Here is a 20,987-nt window from a genome sequence, read left to right on the forward strand (position 1 = left end):
TCAAGGTTCAGAAATGATCTCAAGAATATTAGTCGAGTTATAGACAAATACTGGAATGAACAGAATCAGTACTGCCTATACAATTAACAGAAGAAATAGCTCAAAAATTTTCGGCCTCAGAATGGTGTGAAAATTTTACTAAAAATCCTTCACATCAAGAACATGAATGGTACCAAGTTTGGTGCAAAAATACTAAGTCAATTGAAAATGAAAATTCCTCAAAGTTTAAAAATTTTGGAAAATTTTACGGAAATGATGATATCCCTATCTAAACGATGGATTTTGGGCTTCGTCAGTGGTGCTACAATGATAAATGGTTCTAGGTTAGGTTCTTCTCGTCGAGAGCTTTCCAACGCCTACTTTTAATGGTAAAAATTCCTCCTGGATCAAAAGTTATGGCCGTTTGAAGTTTGCGCGAAAAACACATCAACTTCCATGCCATTTGCAAGGTCTACTGCATTCACTTGCTGGAATACACTGCCTACTGCAACTCTGATGCTTCTGCAATCAGTCTGCTGCTTTTCCAGCATTGTCTGCTGCATTCCGAGTCTATTGACTCAGTCTTCTGCATTCAGATCTACTGGTTTCCTTCTACTGGTTCTGGTTTCAGACTACTGGTCTTATCCTACTGTTTTTCGTCTACTGGTTTTGGCCTACTGAATTTTTTTTTAAACTCGTTTCAGTAGTCTATTACAGTAGCTTATTTTCAGTAGTCTATTTCAGTAACCTTCAGAACTTATTCTCAGAAGTCTATAAGAACTTATTATTTCTAGTTCCTCCTCCCCAGATTATGAAACCCGGTTTCTGCTCTGATACCACTTCAATGTCACGCCCCGGGATGGGGGTTGGTTGACACCGGCGTTGCTCTCAAATTTACATTCGAAAACAACAAGCCTCAGAAGTACAGAATTTCAGAAAAACCAGTCTTTTATTCATAATACTGAATTTTCATTGTCTGATACAACTCAATAATAATGTTTTACAGCGGAAATGTAAAACTAATTACAACATCGTCTTAACAAATACAGCGAAATAAACATAAATAAGAACTGATAACAACGGTCTTCATCACCAGCCCCAAAACTGACGTTGCTCCTCTTCTTCTATCAACTCTTCCTCGTTTTTATCTGAGATGGGTTTGGTGGGTGAGTGATATGATTGTCACTCAGTAGGCGGGGGCGGGAATAACTCCCAGTTTCAAAATCGTTTTCAACAGAAACAGTAATACGATAATATACAGAGAACTCTTGTTTTCAGAACAGTAATCAGAATTCAGAAATTACAGGACAGAATTCAGAATTAGTAAGCACTGAGCACGTTAGTGAATTTCATGGCTAAACTGATATCAGTCCCCTATATGTTCTCTCCTCTAAGGGGTGAGGCCAGAATCAGAATCAGAATCAGAATTCAGAAATGTTCAGAATATATATTCCTACCATTAGTTCACTAGGGAGTTTCAGTGCTTCAAAATCAGAAATCAAACATACAGAAACTGAACTTTAAAACAGAATTATCAAACGGATTTCAAGATATTTACATATAAGCCCACTTACCGTAGATTGCTAGAGTTTCGGTTGAAGTCTACTGAAATCTGCTTGCCTCGCTACTGGATTTTACAGCTTCGAAAATGCACTCTCTTAGCTCTAATTTCAGGTGATAACTCAAGGTTTTGGTAAACCAATTCAGGTGTTTGAGAGTGATATTTATAGGTGAAATTCTGACTATTAGCCTCCCAATTAAAGGCCATAATCTACCATTAACAGCCTTTATTCCATGTTAATGCTTCAGTTACAAGTCTAAGCTGAATCAGTAACTGTCTGCTTCTTCTTCGCTCTTCTGCTGCTGCTGCTTTCTCGCTCTTCGGCTGTTGGATCCTGTCTGCTGGAAATTACATGTCTGCTCTGCTGGAAAATATCAACTTCTGAAATATTAGCTTGATGCTGGAATTGCTAGCTTCTGCTGGAATTTTCATTTGCTAGAGAAATTGCTAGCTGCTGAAAAGTCGAGTTCTCACAGTAACTACTTCGTATTCGTCATCGCTTTACAAAAATATAGAATTCCATTGTAACTCATTATAAATTCATTTTAAATATTTAATTTTTACCATGTGAGACAAGATATATCAAATTGTGTAGGACCGAGTGCTTACCGCTTTACCAAAAGCTATAACTAGTGGTAATGGTGCAACTCAAATCTTTTAAACCGCACAGCAGCACAAGCACCATGGTTCGATCGCTCTACCAAGCAAGGACAATTATTGCACCCAACAATCTCCCTCCCAATAATTGCACTCCTTGCAATCAATAGGAATCGAACCCATGACCTTGACTCTGATACCAATTGTAGGACCGAGTGCTTACCGCTTTACCAAAAGCTATAGCTAGTGGTAATGGTGCAACTCAAATCTTTTAAACCGCACAGCAGCACAAGCACCATGGTTCGATCGCTCTACCAAGCAAGAACAATTATTGCACCCAACAAATTGATTATGGATAAACTAGTGTTATATATTGACAATCTTTATCAATATGGAGTGTGGGTATGTTTTTCAAGTTAATTGCTACGAATTGCATCATAATTAACATATCATAGTCTATCATGCCATAAATTGGAAGACTCGAGCAAATAAGCTGAAGCATTCACTTTATTTATTTTTGACTTAATTGTCATTACATTGAGCTTAAAAAAGCCATCACTAACATAAATCTTTCCAACAAACATTCCATATTTTGACAAAAAAACTCTGTCTAACTCAAAAAAATGAAAGTCGTGTTTATTCAAAAGCGAATCAGATACCAAATTCTTTCGAATTTCTTGCACATACAACAAACTGTCAAGGGCCAATTCTTTCCCACAAGTCATTTTCAATATCATTTTTCCTTGAATCTTGATATCAGATGTAGTAGAGTTTATCATGTACACCTTTCCACTATTCTCGATTTCATTAAGATTTGCAAACATCTCTTTATTGGAGCACACATGGCAAGTAGTATCAGTATTTCTCGTGGGTTTGAACCCACCAAGTTCACTTCAGAAATAGCAACACATAGATTCATATTAGAAATCTCTTGAGACATGGCCTCAACCATATTTATCTCTCTATTTAGAAATCTCTTGAGACATGGCCTCAACCATATTTATCTCTCTATGTTTATTTGGTTTCTTGCATTCAGAAGATTTGTAACTCGAACCCCTGCAATTAAAGAATTTCTTGAAAAAAATTTCTCGAATGCATTGTTTTTTGGTTCCTAACTTGGCACCGATGCCATTTGACCAGTAAATTTCTCGACTTTCGAGATCTGTCCATGCTCGATGATGTTGGATTTAGCCACATAAGGATTGAAAAACTTTCTCTCAGATACCTTGTTGTTTTCTCCAATAAGAAACCTAACAACCCATTCTTCCACATTTATCTTTTTTCATTTATGTTTCAGATAATTCTAGAAATCTTTCCAAGCGAGATGCAGTTTTTCAATGATGACTGCCACTTGAAAAGTTTCATTCAACACCATGTCTTACGCATGAATATCATGTAAGATCACTTGGAATTCTTAAAACTAACTGACTAATCATTGTTTTGGAGTCGAGCATTTTATAGTAGAAGAATCGGTCAACGATATATTTCTTGACCGACATCCTCGTTTTATATTTCTAATCCAGAGATTCCCACAAATCTCGAGCCGTTTTCTTTTCACTATACACATTATATAGTGAATTAGTCAAACCATTCATTACATAATTTCTATAAAAGAAATCTGAATGGTGTCATGCATCAGCAGCAATAAAATTATGCTTATCTCCCTCACCCTCAGTAGAGTTGGGAGCATCCTCAGTCAGAAATCTTGACTGGTTCAAGGTAGTGAGATAAAAGAATATCTTCTACTGCCACAACTTGAAATTCGACCGATCGAATTTATCTGGTTTGTCAACATAGTTCATTGACATCAGAATAGTAAGAACAATGACCTTAGAATTAAAGAGTGTGATCTTCGGCCCATTCGAGTCATTCGACACACTAGCCATTTGGAACACAAATCAAGTAAAGAATATTTCGAAACAATATGTTTTAAATTTGTTGAGAGAAATGAGAATAATTTCGAAATATAAATTATGGATGAATTGATGTTACAATGGTAAATTATAATATAATTAATAATAAAATAAATTATACTTGATAGAACATTTTAACTAATGCATATCGATCCTAAAAAGATAAAGTTAAAAGCAAACAACACCAAACCGAGTCTTATAATATGTTGCAGTTTCTTTAAGGCATATTTGCCCCCTCCTATAGTGCTCTGAGGTTTACTGTAGACGATTGTTTCTCAAGATACGACGGTGATACATACAACAACTTAGCACAAAGTCTGATGCAAGCGAAATGAACAATACTCGAAGTTTATTATGATTTAGAAGAAATAGCAATGACATAAGTCGAGAGAAGAAGAGAGTTTAAGAGAAAGTTCTTTCGAGTTATTCAAGTTGTTCATTTGAAAATAGGAGGATATGTATGTGTGTGTGTCTGTGTAAAATTGATATGGTGCAAAGCCCACTACATGAATTAATTAATTTTCCATTCACAATAAAAATAAACTCAACAAAACTTGTTTATCTTTAAACAATATCTCAATTTGGATTTTATGGATGTTGATATATAGATAACTAAAACCACGCGGTTTAAGTACCATCACTAATTAATGACAACAACGGTTTTAAGACCGACTCGATAGCCAGCATTGGAAAATGTTAGCTACAGTATTTTGGAAAACAATGGAGAACATAAAAAACCGTCGCTAAAATAATCACGGTCTTCTTTATGAGAACCAGCTCTAATTTTTTGGAATAGACGTGATTACACAAACATGAAAACGTAAAAAAATTTCGTCTAGCGCTATGTTGTTCGAGTAGGAAGGAGCCCGATTTACTCTAAACAACTAACTCGGGTTTGGAGTCTTGTGAATTGACATAGACAAACAACATTTCCCATATTGAGATCGACCCGATTTGATCACTTCTAAGCACGAATACAAATCATAACACTAGTAATTCTTGAAAATTACTATGCTTACAGAGATCAATGGGAAGACTTGAGGCGATGGTGAACTTTTGGTTGATTCTGGGAGCTCCATTCCTTCACTGAGAAATTAAATTAAATGAAAAATATTTTTTTAGAATATATATATAAGTAATTTCATATAAAGACATTTTTGAATTTGCAAATTCCATTGTTCGAAAAATTTAATCCGCGCCGTGAAAAATCAAGTGAACTACAATCAATCATAGCATAAATTAACCATTAATTTGAAACATCTCAATTTGTATTCTGGATCATAAGATTAATCAATTTTTTTAAACACGAAAAAAAAAAATTTAGAAAGATATAATCGATATAGTGAAGTGAAAAGGGTATATACATGTATAATTAAATTCAAATTATCTAATTAGATGTGGTTGAATATGAAGAAATATGAAATAATGATAACTGATTTTATTTTTATTTTTATTTTTAATCAGAGTTAGCATAAAAAATAATGAGTTTGTATAAAAATACGTGCAGCTTAAGTAGGCAAAAGGGAATGGAATATTTAGAATTTTAACATTTTAGATTAGATTTTGAATTATGTGATCCGCCTGTTTAATAAAAATCCATGCTAAAATCTAAAAATACTTAATGCGAGATTTGCCTGATTTGTTTTGTTTAATTTAAGAATCTTCATACAGAGTAAGATTTTTTTTTTTTGAAAATGAATAATGAACAAAACTTAAATTTGTGAATTCAGTTCTGACTTACCGTTGCCAGGATGGACTTTCATTTCATGCATTTATATATCTGTCGTCAGGATCGAAATAGAGTTCAGAATATTGGTGAATAAATTCTTTTACAATTTTAAGCAAAACTCGAGTTGATCTTAACAGTTATTAGTTGTTAGTGAGCTAATATATTGTCTTGACAAGAACTTTTGACAAGTTATAAAGATAAATAAATGCAGCAGAAAAATAAATTAGTACGAAAGGTAAACAACACAAGATAACATAGAAGTTCGAAAATAACACAAGACATCATAGGAGTTCGAAGGCGAAATTTTTCTACGTTTCTCTTTTTCCAATCAAGAAAATAATTCACTAGAATACTTTGTTTTTAGAGAATGATACTTGATGATCAAATATAGCTTGAAATGTGTGGTAAGTTGAGCAGCTTGATGATAAATAGATAAAAGTGCTCGAAATCTTATTAAGGTAAACTGCATGAATATTTCAATGAAATTCTTTGTTCTTTCTTTAATTGTGAATCTTACGTTTAAGTAATTGAACTTCTCCGACATTCAAGTCTCTTTCAATATTCAAATCATATTTCTTTTGTCTAATCAATATCTTGATTTAATTAGTTTACGGTACGACCTACTCGTTAACATTGCATACACCTTTATTTATGGAGCTATTATACGTCGACGAATTCAATTCGGATTACCATTGCTAGATTCGGGATTCGACTTTCACAGATTTACATAATCTACAAATGGATTAGTTTATGACCTCAACTTCTTTGACACACACACACACTAGTAATTTTCCAGCACATTGTGTGTAAAACTGCGAACACAATACAAATATATAATTAATTCTTAATTTTTACAATATAAATTAAATTTTAAAATAAAAAATAAAAAACTTATATATTATTTTAAAGAATACAATTAATTATTAATTTTTGTTCTTTAAAATAGGAGATGAAATTTAAAAAGTAATGAGGTATTTTAGATGAAGTAAAAAAGATTTCACCATCCACATATTCCACACTTTGTTCTTTATAGTTTGTAGATATATATAGTTTTGAAACAATAAATGAAAATTTCCCGCTGATAAATTAAAATTTATATGAAAAAATAAAGGATTTTTAAAACATATTTGTTTTTAATATGTAAAATTTTAAAAACCTATGATATATTTATTTATATTGTATTATTACCAGAAAAATAAAAGAAAAATTTAGATAAAGACAACGTTATACCAACATAATATACTTTATATAAAAAATTATAATTTACATTAAATTATAAACACACACGCAGAGTGCAATTATATAATATTTATGCTAATTAATTAAATTAAACTTATTGTTTCCAAGTTCATGATAGCAGGCGGTAAGAGCCTAGATACAAATGTCATTTATAATTCCTATATTGGGAGTATTTTTAATGTAAAAACTATACATACTACATAAGAATTTAAATTGAGACGTAAAACTTGAATATTTTTAAAAAAAATTACATTTTGTTATAGAAAAGATATTATAGATGATTATTGATATTGTTACCTATTCAAGTTCTGTAAATCTACTCTATAAATAGAGGTCTCCAATGATGAATAAAGTACACAAAAATCATTCTCTCTTCTCTATATTCTCTACTATTCACAACACGTTATCAGCACGAGTGCTCTTCAAGGTAAAATTTATAAATAATTTATTCTTATTCTTGTATGAATGCTCTTGAAGAAGCACAATATTTAGATTTAATATTGATGCTCCCGAAGTAGCACAAATTATAGATTTATATTGATGCTCCTGAAGAAGCACAACTTTTAATTTTATGTTGATGCTCCTGAAGTAGCACAACACGACTTTATGTTGAAGATATTGATAGATCTATGAATAAAATATTAATGAATAAGATTTATCAATATTCCCGAAGAATCTTGATCTAAAATCATAAAGATCTATCAATATCTATGAATAATATTGATATAAAATATAATGTTATCGTATTCCTGAAGAATTTAGATAACTATCATATGTTTCGACAATATTCTTGAAGAATATTGATTATAAATGTATTGTTGTTTAAGATTTATATTACTTGGATTTTGATGATTTAACTAGTCGCTAAAATTTTGTGTGAATACTAGTATTTACTAGTTTTATGATAATTTTTGAGTCAATCACAATACTATATTTGATATAAATTGGACCAAAAAAAAAAATTTATTTAATTGGCTTTAATTTATGGTACAAAATTTTAATGTTTCAACTTAGATAAAGTATCAACATTTTAGAAGTATTTTGAAATGATAAATTAATCGACATTATAGAATAAAAAAAAAAGGAGTTTTAGATTTTCGATGGAGGATCCGAAAATATTTTTTTATTGTGTTTGAATGGATAAATTTGATTTTGATTAACGATTTTTGAATTGATGATTTTATCTTAGAACGATTTAATAGATTGATTTCAAGTTATCTCATCTTCTATGTATTTTAAATCCATCCCCGATGCTATTGAAATTATTTAAATTTGTATAAAGTTCATTTGAAATTTACTTGGATTTTGTATATCTAAACAAATTATTGGTATTTGAAATCCTTGAACTGTGAAATTCTAGGTGTGGGAGTAATCTTTTTTTAAGACATAAATTTTCTTATAATTTCTTTAAGTCCAAAGTGTTGGATTTTTTTTTTCCTTTTCAAGAAATATATGGCTTGTTTACGAAGTTGGGCAGGATTCTGTGATATTTGTTTTACGTATTTAGAATAATTGTGCGTAAAAGAGTTTTATTTTCTTTAGTTTATAATGCTACAATTTGTAATTAGTGCAATTTGTAATAGATACATAAATTATTAATTGAGCACATCTCAATGTACACCTGCATCGATGTTAGTTTAACAAATAGAATAACAAAATTTCAAAATTGCATAGTAAAAGTAGTAACATGCATAATTTGTTATAATATTTATTTTCAATAATAGTAATGCAATTTTACTCTATTTATGTCATGATTCTAATTATATAATTTTTTTATTTTTTTTAAGTTGCAATGGCGAACATCACCAAACTTGAATTTGAAGCACTTGACTTGACTGGAAAAAATTATTTATCATGGATTTTGGATGCCGAGGTCCACCTTATCTCTATGAATTTAGGAGATACAATAAAAGAAGGAAATGAAATGTCCCAGCAGGACCGTGCAAAGGCACTTATTTTTCTCCGTCATCACCTCAATGATGGGTTGAAAGTCGAATATCTCACTGTGAAAGAGCCACGAGAGCTTTGGAAAAATCTAAAAGAAAGATTTGACCATCAACGAACTGTAATTCTCCCAAGAGCCCGATATGAATGGATGCACCTACGGTTACAAGATTTTAAGTCCGTAAGTGACTATAACTCTGCATTATTCAAGACTAGTTCCACACTGATACTTTGTGGAGAGAAAGTCACTGATCAAGACATGTTAGAAAAAACATTCTCCACTTTTCATGCATCAAACGTGCTCCTGCAGCAGCAATATCGTGAACGTGGATTTCAAAGGTACTCTGAACTCGTCTCATGCTTACTAGTTGCTGAACAAAACAATGAGCTGCTCATGAAAAATCACCAAATGCGCCCAACTGGATCCACACCATTTCCTGAAGCAAATGGAACTACATTTCCTGAAGAATATGAAATTGCATTTCCTGAAGTGAATGCTAATTCCACTAAAAATCATAACAATGAAAGTGGACGTGGACGTGGACGTGGGCATGGGCGTGGCCAAAGAAGATACTATCAGCAACAAAATGGAAAGAAACATAAAACAAGCCACCAGCAGTGGAATTCCAATAATGAAGAAGCAAAGGAGAAGAGTTCCAAAGTATATGAAGAAAAATGTTATAGATGTGGAATGGAAGGGCATTGGTCTCGTACCTGTCGTACAGCAAAACATCTTGTGGATCTATACCAAAAATCAATCAAGGAAAATGGAAAAATGGAGATAAATTTTGTGGACAATGATGATCCAATTGATATAACTCACTTGGACGTCTCTGATTTCTTTGCTGATCCAGATGGAAATATAGCTAATTTGATTGGTGGTGGTGTGTTAGAAAATAATAAGTAATTACTTTCATTGGTCTTGTTCCTACTTTGAATTTCTATTGTTTATTATGTTATCGTGGTCTCGTTTTTATTTTGATGTTCAGTTCATGTTTAGGATTTGTCATGGAGGTTTATTTTGTTATTCAATAAATGTTTTCATTATTCAATAAAATATTTCATTTGAAAGCTTTACACATTATTTATTGAATTTAGCTTATTGAATTATATTTTTATTTTAGATTAACGATGGAATGTCAAGATGAATGTTTAGTGGATAGTGGTACAACACATACCATTCTTCAAAATAAAAGGTATTTTTTGGAGTTAACATTAGCTGAAAATAATGTTACAACAATATCGGGTGCATCAAAAATTATTGAAGGTTATGGAAAGGCAAAAATTATTTTACCAAATAATACAAGCCTATATATTGAAAATGCCCTATATGCAAGCAAATCCAGTAGAAATTTGCTTAGCTTTAAAGACATCCGCCGAAATGGATACCATATTGAAACATTAAATGAAAATAATTTCGAATACCTTTGCATAACATCTATTATATCTGGCCAGAAGCAGATAAAAGAAAAATTATGTGCACTCCCTTCTGGAATGTATTTTACAACAATAAAAACAGTCGAAGCAAACATTGTCACAAACCAGAAGTTTGTTGACCAACAGAGCTTCAAATTATGGCATGATCGACTTGGTCACCCTGGGGCAACAATGATGCGCAGAATAATAATTAACTCACATGGACACCCTCTAAAGAACCAGAAGATTCTTTTACACAATGATTATTGATAAGCACGAATTATATAGCATTTTAGGGATTTTATTTTGTCGTATTCGTGCTTATCTGGCATTTTTATTCCGAGTTTTGCGCTTAATTTGTGTTATTATTGCCATTTGCAGGTTTGACCAAAAGATGTTAAAAACCCAAAGAAAAGAAAGAAGAGTCAAACATCGCAATGACATGTCAGAAAAAACCGGAAAAATAGGAGAAAAGACCACTCGGACCTATACACGGACCCCGGATAAGGGTCCGTGTCCTTAAATCCCATTGAAGAAAATACGCGAGCAGACACGGACCCCAACCCGGAGCCCTGCACGGGGTCCGTATCCAACACCATCCAAGAATGAGAAGTTGCGCAACTACACGGACCTGAATCCTGACCCCTACACGGGGTCCGTGTCCGATGATTCCCAGAACTTTAATTTAGTCTGATCAGACGCTCATTACTTCACCCGGTGAACACTTACCAATTCAGTTCAGTGCAGTTCATGGGGCCACTTGCGTAGAAAATAAATCTCAACAGAAAATCATTACATGCTATTTTATGACAGGGCTCTATGGAGCAAACATTTCACTTACGATTTTCAGTTCAGTTATCCACGTAATTATAATTATTCATGATACGATTTTCAGTTCAGTTACGCACGTATTATAATGACTCATGACATGATATTTTCACTTTGCATGCGATTTTATTATTATTAATTGTTATTTACGATATATGCATGTTGAGTCTTTATACTCACTAGACTTGATTGTTGTAGGTACTGATGAGGTCGGGACCGAGGGCGGAGACCAGCGAGCCATCGTGGGGCGGCAGTAGCAGGAACCCGAGGACCTCATTTTCAGCATTTACCATTTTTAGGCTCAAACATTTTTATCTTTGTTGGATTATTTTAAATTGTTATTTTGAAAACATTAATTACTTCCGCTGCTATTTTGAATATTTAACTCCATCTATCGGTTGAACTATGAATGAGACATTTAATTATTTAATGAGGCATTTTAATTATTTAAAAAAAATATTAATTTTTCCGCTAATTTTCAAACACGAATTTTCGGGCCTCTACATAAGTAATATAGAGTGAAAAGGCTATCAGCAGCTCAATATTGATAATGTAGTTAATATTAGATTATAGCAAGATTAAGGTGAATACAATGATTGAGGGAAAACATCAAGATACTATCACCAGCTTAATGTTAGATTATGTGCAGCCGGATGTTGGAGCAAAAAATCTGATTTATAACTAAGGCACTTGTTATTAGTTCTGAATTATACAACTTCTCTTCTAACATCATATATATTCTTGAGGAAGTTCCAGAGCCTCATTTTGAGCACCAAAGTATTCCATAGGGCTTACTGTGGAAGTTTCAGCTGAGTATAGCCTTTTAGTTCTTTTTGTCATGGAAGTCCTGCCGAAACTTTTGTTAAGAACCTCTACGGGCTGTACATCAGGGCTTGAGAGTCGGTGATGAGATTCTTGTCTTTTTCTTTAAGCTTGCATAAAAAGTAGCAGTACATGTATGCACTAGAAGTAAGAAAAAGTTATGTAGATGCATCCTTGGGGTTCAGGATCATGGTTAGAAACATATTTGACATATTAGAGTAGTGAAGACATTAGCTGAATAAGTAGTGACATTATTTAGTCTTGAGGCCCAATTTTCTGTGTGCATAGTCTGCAACAGCCATTATATTTCGGACCCCGTAAACTAGAGCTAGCATAATACAATGGCTATAAACAAAGATACTATGATTTTATCTAGACATGCATAGACTTAAAACAGCCAACCGAAAAGCGCTCAAATACTATCAAGTCTTTGGCGCACATGGATACAACATTACTCTATTGAAGACAAGGTTAACCTGAGTAACCACCAAACATAATTCACCAATTTACAACAGACCAGACAAATCTTCAGCAGTACTTCTAACTTCTGTCATAACATCTGACATTATAATACATGGTGAGCGCTGAGGCTTGATACAATTGTGAATTAATCCCAAAAACAGTAAAAGATTCGCAACAAAGAGTGCAGATAAAGAGTCAGCCATCATCGTGTAGTGAACCAATGGATCTGTTTATTACTTCGAACTCCCATCTTCAATAGAATCCCACGTCCCTTCTCCATGTTGGGAACTGGTTAGATGAACATCGGGTGCAACCTCTATGTCCATATCAGGCTATGGAGATATTTGACAGTCAATGTCACAAAAACAAATAAATCGAATAATAGTGGAAACACTGAAGATATACACCACAAAAAGAGATTGCATATTATACCTGCCACAGCTTCAACAGAAGCCAAAACAAATAATCCAATATCATCATCAAACAAAAAATCTTTCCTGCCCAAGAACCACAAGAAAGGTACCTAAAAATATAAAAGAAAGGTTATGATGCTTTCTCAATAAGTACTGTAATTCAAAGTCTTGTCACTTCAACAAAAACTTAATTTGGAGAGAGAAAACTTAAAATTAAAACGAAAATACAACATGATATTTCAATATTTTGTCATTTAAAATGTCACTAATCCTGTGATGAGGAAATATCAACCACCAAAAACCTTAAACATAGCCATGAGAATAGCAAGTGTCAATGTGAATCATCACAATTTCACAAACTTTGGACACTGATTTATGCCAATGAAAATTAGCACCTTCAGAGAAGCAAAAATCAAATAGGATATGTTGTTTTATCTCACATGAACAACTGGCCCTCATGAAATCAACAAAAGAAGGGGGGTTGGGTCGTTCATCAACCACGTTTAGAAGAGTGAAACAGTTTGTGTGGGAAAACACAAGTGTATTTCTTTATATATATGGTAGGCTACATAAAAAATCAACTTGGTGACCATACCTGGGCAACCGTTCCAATAGGTCCTGATTGGAACATCTCAAAGCACAGTCATAAACAATCACTGTCCTTCTGGCAACATCATGCCAACTATATAGTTTTTTCATCTGCAGAGGAATAACTAAACAAAATTAATAAGGTTTCTTTTATCGTTTTGTGGACGTATCTTGGACAGAAAACTACATTTTGTACTCGGTCCACAAAATAAAGTCGGCCTCAACATTTAACAGCGCATATATATACTAGAATAATGTAAATAAGCCTCAGTATTTGACAACTTAGGTTAGAAAGCAGATGATGGACTTGAAGATTACATAAGGGCGTTTCATCAAGCACTCAATCCTACATCTTTAAATAAAAAGGTCATACACGTACATGTTTCACCATGCCAATATCTCACACTACATGCAGTAATGAGTTTAGGAATTGTTTATATTTGGATCCCCTAATTTTATATAAAAGCAACTAAATTTTAATTTGAGATAATAGAGAAATAAAATATAAATGTTAGTATCATTGCCATAGAATATCAATATATTCCTTTTTAGCTTCACAGAACTCACACGATTGTGCATGGATTGTGGATCGATTTGGGGAAGTAAGTTTATTGCTTTTGTAATTGCCAGTATCATGTCGCTTGGATCCGGCTCTGCAAGAACCACCATATCACCTGGAAGAACCTATGACACAAGGAAAACTTTTCAGAAACCTGAAATAAATTACATCCTGAAATATTATAATCCTGGATGACTAAATCTATCATTCCCACATTATTAGCATGATGTCATCAAACTTTCCAACAAAAGTAAAAAATTCTGACGATCGTGCCTCGGGGACGCCTCCAACTCGTGTACTGACAGTCAATAATCCACAACTAGCAGCTTCCAATATGGCTATACAAAATGCTTCGGTTAAGGAACTGTCAAAAATAAAAATATAATTAGTTCTCAATAATTAATTATTTAATTAAACAAATCATCAGGTATAAAAAATTTGTACCGTTAAATAGATAGACAAGGAACACATCAAATATTCAAAGTCGTTACAGTTGAAGCACACGCCCAACACTCAAGTCTAAACTAAAGTCGAAAACAGATGAAATAATAATCTAAAATATTCAATCAATTCCGTCAAACTAACAATTTAAAAGGATAAGATACCTATTTAAGAATATATGACCAGTTATTAAAACTGACTGTACTTTAGAATGTGGGACAGCACCCAACATATCAACTCTATCTTGAAGAGAGTGTTTTTCTCTCATTTCTTCCAATCGCACTCTTTTAGGTCCATCTCCACCGACAATAAACCGAACCTTCAGAAAATTAACAAAGGATGTGAACAGCATGACAGAGCATATGCAGACATATACTCAGTATCCCAGCTAAGCAGTTTAAGATTGTGTAAAATATAAACGAAGTGGGGGCAGTTTAACATGAAGTTTCACAACTACAAAAAAGAGGAGTCTTTCGGCATTGGTCAAACATCATGGTGAAGTTTTTTTTACATAATAATAACCAGGGTCAAGACTTCACAAAAATTGAACTAGCATTGTTGTTTATTGCATCAAATTACCAACTTTAAGTGGGCAGCACCAAAATATTCAACAGCATACATATAAAATTGTTGTCGATACTCTTGAAACACAAAGACAGATGTTTTGCAAGTGTTGGTCCATAAACAAATGAAAGGTGAGTCATCCTATGCATGGACAATTGATATGTTCACGTGTATCAAGGAGAATAAACTTCAGTTTTGTCCAGATTGGTAAGCAAGCACAGTAGAGAAAAAGATAAATGAGAGACATATAGATGAAGATCGTTTGCTATTCAAGTGCAGAAACTGTTTGATTTTGCTAAGCCACTTTTTTTCATGAAGGCCTAACATAATTTCCTTCAACAGCAATAAACTTGGCCTTTTCACGCAACACTGTTCTAAAGAGCAAAACTGCTTTTTTTTTAAGGCATGATAGGCTAAACGGGAAACCATACGTTGGGATGCAAATGGCACACTTCAGGGATGACTTCAACTAGTAGATCCGCCCCTTTCCTGTAAACCAATCGACTGATCACAACAATAACTATTTCATGACTGTCGAGTCGCTTTGGAGCAGGCTTGAACACAGCTGTATCCACAGCATTAGGAATAACAAAAACCTTTTCAGGTGGCAATCCAGACCTCAAAACTGTATTTTCCTTGCTTGTATGAGAAACACATATAGCTTGGCTTACATCTGCTAGGGTAAACTGTAAAACCTTGTTCATGTGAATACTTCCCACGTCAGCGAAACCATACAAAGAATGATCAGTAAACACAACTTTGTACCCCATTGTACGTGCGTGCATTAGAGCTTCATGACATAGAGTTGAAAAGGCTTGATGTCCATGCACCAGAGATATTTTTTCTCTTATCAAAACTGTTCTCACAATCGTCAAAGTCCCATAAAATGTAGGCAACGTATTCTGCATGAGAAATGATCTCCACGGCACATAATAAACTTTTAACCCACCAGTCATATACCTCACTCCTGAACGATTTTTGTAAGCATGAGTCATAACAACCACCTGCCAAACAATAAAAGCCTAAACATTCGTATTGTTTATAATATTTCTGCAACTAATCTGGAGATGAAAGCGGGCAAAACTTCCAACCGCATGCAATTTTAGCTAGGGATGCTAAGATTATAGGGGAGTGAAAGATCATAGTAAAAATAAAACTGTACATGAACATCATGATATAGGAACCATTTTCATTTTATAAGTAGTAAAGCTAGTCCCCCTTCAGAACTCCTAATCACCAAGCATCAAAACCAGGAAAAAAACGAATTTGGAAATTAAACGAGTTCACTAACCTTGTGGCCAAGTTTTATCAAGCATTGAGATATGTAATAAATGTGATTCTCTACGCCACCAAAGTTGGGATAGAAAAAATCAGACACCATCAAAATTCTATGCTTTTCTCGTTTGTCCATTTTACCCGATTCTTCACCTACAAAATGACATAACGAAAACAAAGTTAATGCAGAAGTGAAAAGTACGTCACCGGAAGTTTTAGCAAAAATTTACAGCATCATATCTGAAGCAAGAATATGCAAATAAAGCAGCTTACTTTGTGGTTTACCGACAATCGAGATGACGAAGCAGGCATACGTGTCGGAAGTGGCCACGCGGTGGAGCTCGGCGGCGATTATGGGAGTTACGATCGGCTTTACTAATCAAACAGCTCGTTATATATTTTTTTAATTTGTTTTTACTAAATATGCTTCGGTTGAGTATTTGCAGTTAAGATTTTATTTTTTTAATTATGTTTTGATAAATAAAATTAATTTTATATTAATTAAATAAATGAACCTGATTTTTTTCTTTTATTAAAAACTTGAACAAGATATCTTTGTCAACCTAACTTATAATTAATTAAATAATGATACAAAATTATTAACTAAATGATATGTTTTAAATTAATTAAATGTAAAATTATGAACGTTTTATAAAATTATCTTATACAAATTAATTTTCATTGAATTAGATAAAAATTAAATTAATATGCATTTTAAAACATAAAATTCAATGTAAAGTAATATCTCAATAGAATTTATTTAATCGATATCAAATTTTTTTAAAAAAAATTAATTTTAAATTAGCCTTTTTTATTTAATCCAAAATTTGTTTTTGATTTCTTCAATTTAAAAAGCATTTCTGCATAAATTTAGGATTTCGGAACTGGAAGCGTGTGATGACTGAAATTGGAGCACTATGGTAGGTGAAGAAAAATATGCTTTAAAATACCAAAATTAATTAACTACTTTATGAGATTTTTCTTTAATAATATAACATATTATATTATATAGTCCCAGATATCATATTATGCAATATTTTGGGATATGTAAAATTTTCCTTCAAGATGCTAAAAGATAGTGTAAAAGAAGCCATTACGAAAAAAAACGGAGTTAGGACGGTTTTGCCAAAAGTGTAAGGCGACGGTTTTAACGACGGTTTGACGTTTCGTAACGAGAGGTTGCGTCGCATCCTAAAAGCGATGGTTTTTCAACTCCCGTCGCTACATTAAGCGACGGTTTTTTTGAAGAACACCGTCGTTATATGAAACGACGGAAGCGACGGCTTAAAAAAGTCGTCGCTATATTAATGGGCAGTTTTTTAAAAAACAACCGTTTAAGAAGCGACGGTTTGTAACCATAAATTCATTAAAAAAACTACTACGCAGAAATTAAAATTATGTAGTAAATTTTCGGTACAAAAAAAAAATTTAAAACCTGATTTGCGTGCAGCTCCCCGTAACGCTGGAAGATCGCACCGACGAGCAAATCTACGAAATAAATACGAAAAATTGTTAGTACAAAATAAAAAAATCGGAACTTCGAAAAAATTGATAGAGTTTAACTACTACTAGAGATAGACGAAAAATCGTTCAAGAAAATGTTCGCGAAGATCGGTTTATATAGAACCATAGCGACGGTGTTACTAAAAACCGTCGCTATATAGCAACGGTTTAACCAAACCCGTCGCTATCGGCGACGGTCAACGCTAAAACCGTCGCTAATATAGCGACTGGTTTGTTTAAACCGTCGCCGATCTAATCGGCGACGGTTTTATCACAACCGTCGCTAATATAGCGATTTGAACCATCGCTGAATTTGCGTAGCGACGGTTTATTTAAACACCGTCGCTATGCCTTCCGTTTTTTGTAGTGCATTTTTTAAAATTTTTAAAAAAGAAACAAAAAACTTTCATATTTAATATCGTACTGGTTAATTAACTATATAAAAAAGCTTGAAAATCTTCTCTAAAACTTAATTTTAATGCATTTTTTTTAAAAAAAACAATAATTGAATTGAAGGACGTGAGGCAAAGGAAAATTACGTGTCCACGGTGGCTTAGACTCGCATGGATATTAATAATGACAAAAATTTGTGTGAGACGGTCTTACGAGTCGTATTTTGTGAGACAGATCTTCATTTGGATAATCCATGAAAAAATAATACTTTTTATGCTAAGAGTATCAATTTTTATTGTGAATATGGGTAGGGTTGACCCGTCTCACAGATTGTGATCCGTGATACGGTCTCACATGAGACCTACTCATTAATAATTAGGATCATACCTTGTCAAACATGATTTTAATCAAGTTCCGCTTCTGTTATGTATGTATGTGTATATATATATATATATATATATACACTAGAAAATTATAATTTTGGTCAAGTAACTTATGTGTGCTTTGTTTCTATTTTTGATTATGTTGTTGAATTATAGGGATGTAAACGATCCAAACCAAACCAAACAGTATCAGACTCGAGCTTGGTTCGTTTAAGATTATTTGAGGCTCGAGCTTGGTTTGTCTTGAAATTACAAAACTCGGGAAAAGCTCGAGCTCGGCTTGTTAAAAGCTCGTTTAGAATGTTAATTCAGCAAAGCTCGAGCTTGATTCATTAATAGCTCGTTTAGCATGCTTAACAAGCCTGACTTGAGCTCGGCTCGTTTTTGAGCTCGTAAAGTATAAAATTGAGCTCGAGTTTGAGCTTGATTCGAGCTTGTTAAAAATTAAATATATATATATATATATAAACTAGTTTTAAATCTGACATAAAAATGAAAATTCATTCATAAATAACCAAAAAGACACAAATAATAGCTAAAAAACATAAATCAATTTATTATTGAACATTCCAAAATAATACATCTAGAATATTCATCATACACTGATATCACCATATAAATAACAATGAAATAATTTCAATCCTTTAATACTTCAACTAAGTCTGGTGAGAAAGTAGGAAGGACGTCAAAGAATCCATTAAAATCAGGAATTACAAAATCATCTCCATAACAACTAGTCAAGTATTCTGCAAAGTTCATAATAACATTAGTACTAATATTTTTATTTTTCTTGTATTCAGTTTCTTCCATTGACATTAGTACTAATATTTTTATTTTTCAACTCAACAAATGAGTCAAACTCAAGTTTACGAGCCACCTAAACGAGTCGAGCTCGAGCTCGAGCTCGCGAGCCTATTATCAAACATGTTTGCGAGCTCACGAGTCGAATATCTTTAAGCTTGAGCTTGGTTTGATTAATTTTTCGAGCTCAAAATCGAATTTGAGCTTGGCTTGATATGATTAACAAACGAATTCAAACAAGCTTTTTATCGAACCGAGCTTCGAATAGCTCGCAAATGGTTTGGTTCATTTACATCCCTAGTTGTTGTTAAGATTAAGACTTGAACCTAAGTCAACACCAAAAGTTAGATCAATGAGAGAGAAATGTCCAAGTCCATATATGCAACTCTCGGGGATTTTATCTAACCGACGTGGGACAACTAACTCCCTTCACGTCTAGAAATGAACATTTGGAACGTGAAGTTTTCAAATGACCCAACTATGAGCCGAACGAGTGGCTTGAAAATGAGAGTCAAATACATAAAGGTGGAACCTAAGCTCTGATACGACGTTAAGATTGAGACTTTGATTTAACTCAACCCGCAAAGCTAATTCAAAGAGGGAGAATTGTCCAAGCTCATATATGCAACTCCCAGGGATTTTATCTAACCGACGTGGGACAACTAACATCCCCCTCCCCACGTCCAAGAATGATCATTTGAAGCGTGAAGTTTACAAATGACCCAATTTGAGTCGAACGAGTGGCTCAACAATGGACAGTCAAACACATAACATTGAAATCTGGGTTCTGATACGATGTTAAGATTGAGAATTGAATCTAACTCAAACCCAAAAGCTAGCTAGTTCAAGGAGGAAGGATTGTCTAAGCCCATATACGCAACTCCCAGTGATTTTATCCAACCGACGTGGGACAACTAACAATTGTCGGTCAATTTACAGTCCTAGTCCACTAATTTGTAGTTTTTTCGATTTTAATATTATTTTTATCCGAATGTTGACAAGACAATGAAAAATGATTACGTGACCTCATAAAATCATGACATGACAACAGATACTACTGAAATATCCGATGTAACTTCAGCACTCTAATGAAAAAAAAAACTAAAATTGAAAAAATCGGGTACAAATTCGGGACACAATCTAAAAAGTGGGGAACATACAAGTGGAAATTATAAGAACATAATAATGAATTGTCCCCAAATTTTTTTAGTGTGTTCTAGTTTACCTTGAATCCTTCGTGTTAGGAGTAAATGTTTTAGTCATGATCGAATCAAATTCAAATCAAATATCACATAACAAACCTGAGAAAAAAAATCTAAAATAAATTAATTGAAGTCTGATAGAAATTTATCCAAACAAATTTCATTGTATATTGAACCATTTCTAAATAATAATTTGTTTATAAAATCCCCAATTTTTATTTTCTTGCACAAAAAATACGAAGATGTGGATCCACGTAAACGCCTTGTTCTTCGTATCTTGGATCGTACAACGAGTACCTGAAAATACCCAAATTCAATTTTATTATATTATCTACTCTGATGCATGAAATTATTATTTATATTAATCCTATTTTT

General features: G+C 33.1%; 1 protein-coding gene and 1 long non-coding RNA gene across 3 annotated transcripts in view; one reads left to right on the forward strand and one right to left on the reverse strand.

Moving 5' to 3' along the window:
- LOC140807373 (uncharacterized) overlaps window positions 1-17,757 on the forward strand; it is a 51,874-nt gene extending 34,117 nt beyond the window's left edge. The window contains exon 2 of the long non-coding RNA XR_012112678.1: window positions 17,396-17,757. This is a non-coding gene — a long non-coding RNA (uncharacterized lncRNA). The remainder of the gene's footprint in view (window positions 1-17,395) is intronic.
- LOC140807370 (phosphatidylinositol N-acetylglucosaminyltransferase subunit A-like) lies at window positions 12,471-16,785 on the reverse strand. 2 transcript variants are annotated; one of them, XM_073164182.1, is made up of 10 exons: window positions 16,604-16,785; window positions 16,347-16,483; window positions 16,005-16,059; window positions 15,487-15,911; window positions 14,656-14,810; window positions 14,324-14,414; window positions 14,059-14,175; window positions 13,499-13,602; window positions 12,923-13,013; window positions 12,471-12,822 (listed from the first exon to the last, which is right to left on the reverse strand). In XM_073164182.1, the coding sequence occupies exons 2-10, from the start codon at window positions 16,464-16,466 to the stop codon at window positions 12,724-12,726; spliced, it is 1,257 nt and encodes a 418-aa protein (XP_073020283.1). In that variant the 5' UTR covers window positions 16,467-16,483; window positions 16,604-16,785; the 3' UTR covers window positions 12,471-12,723. The 2 variants fall into 2 exon arrangements, with proteins under 2 accessions (XP_073020283.1, XP_073020282.1); XM_073164181.1 differs by having other exon boundaries at window positions 15,487-16,059; window positions 16,604-16,761.
- Window positions 17,758-20,987: the final 3,230 nt, after the last annotated feature.

Source organism: Primulina eburnea, chromosome 12, assembly GCF_022965805.1.
Source record: "Primulina eburnea isolate SZY01 chromosome 12, ASM2296580v1, whole genome shotgun sequence".
NCBI lineage: Eukaryota > Viridiplantae > Streptophyta > Magnoliopsida > Lamiales > Gesneriaceae > Primulina > Primulina eburnea.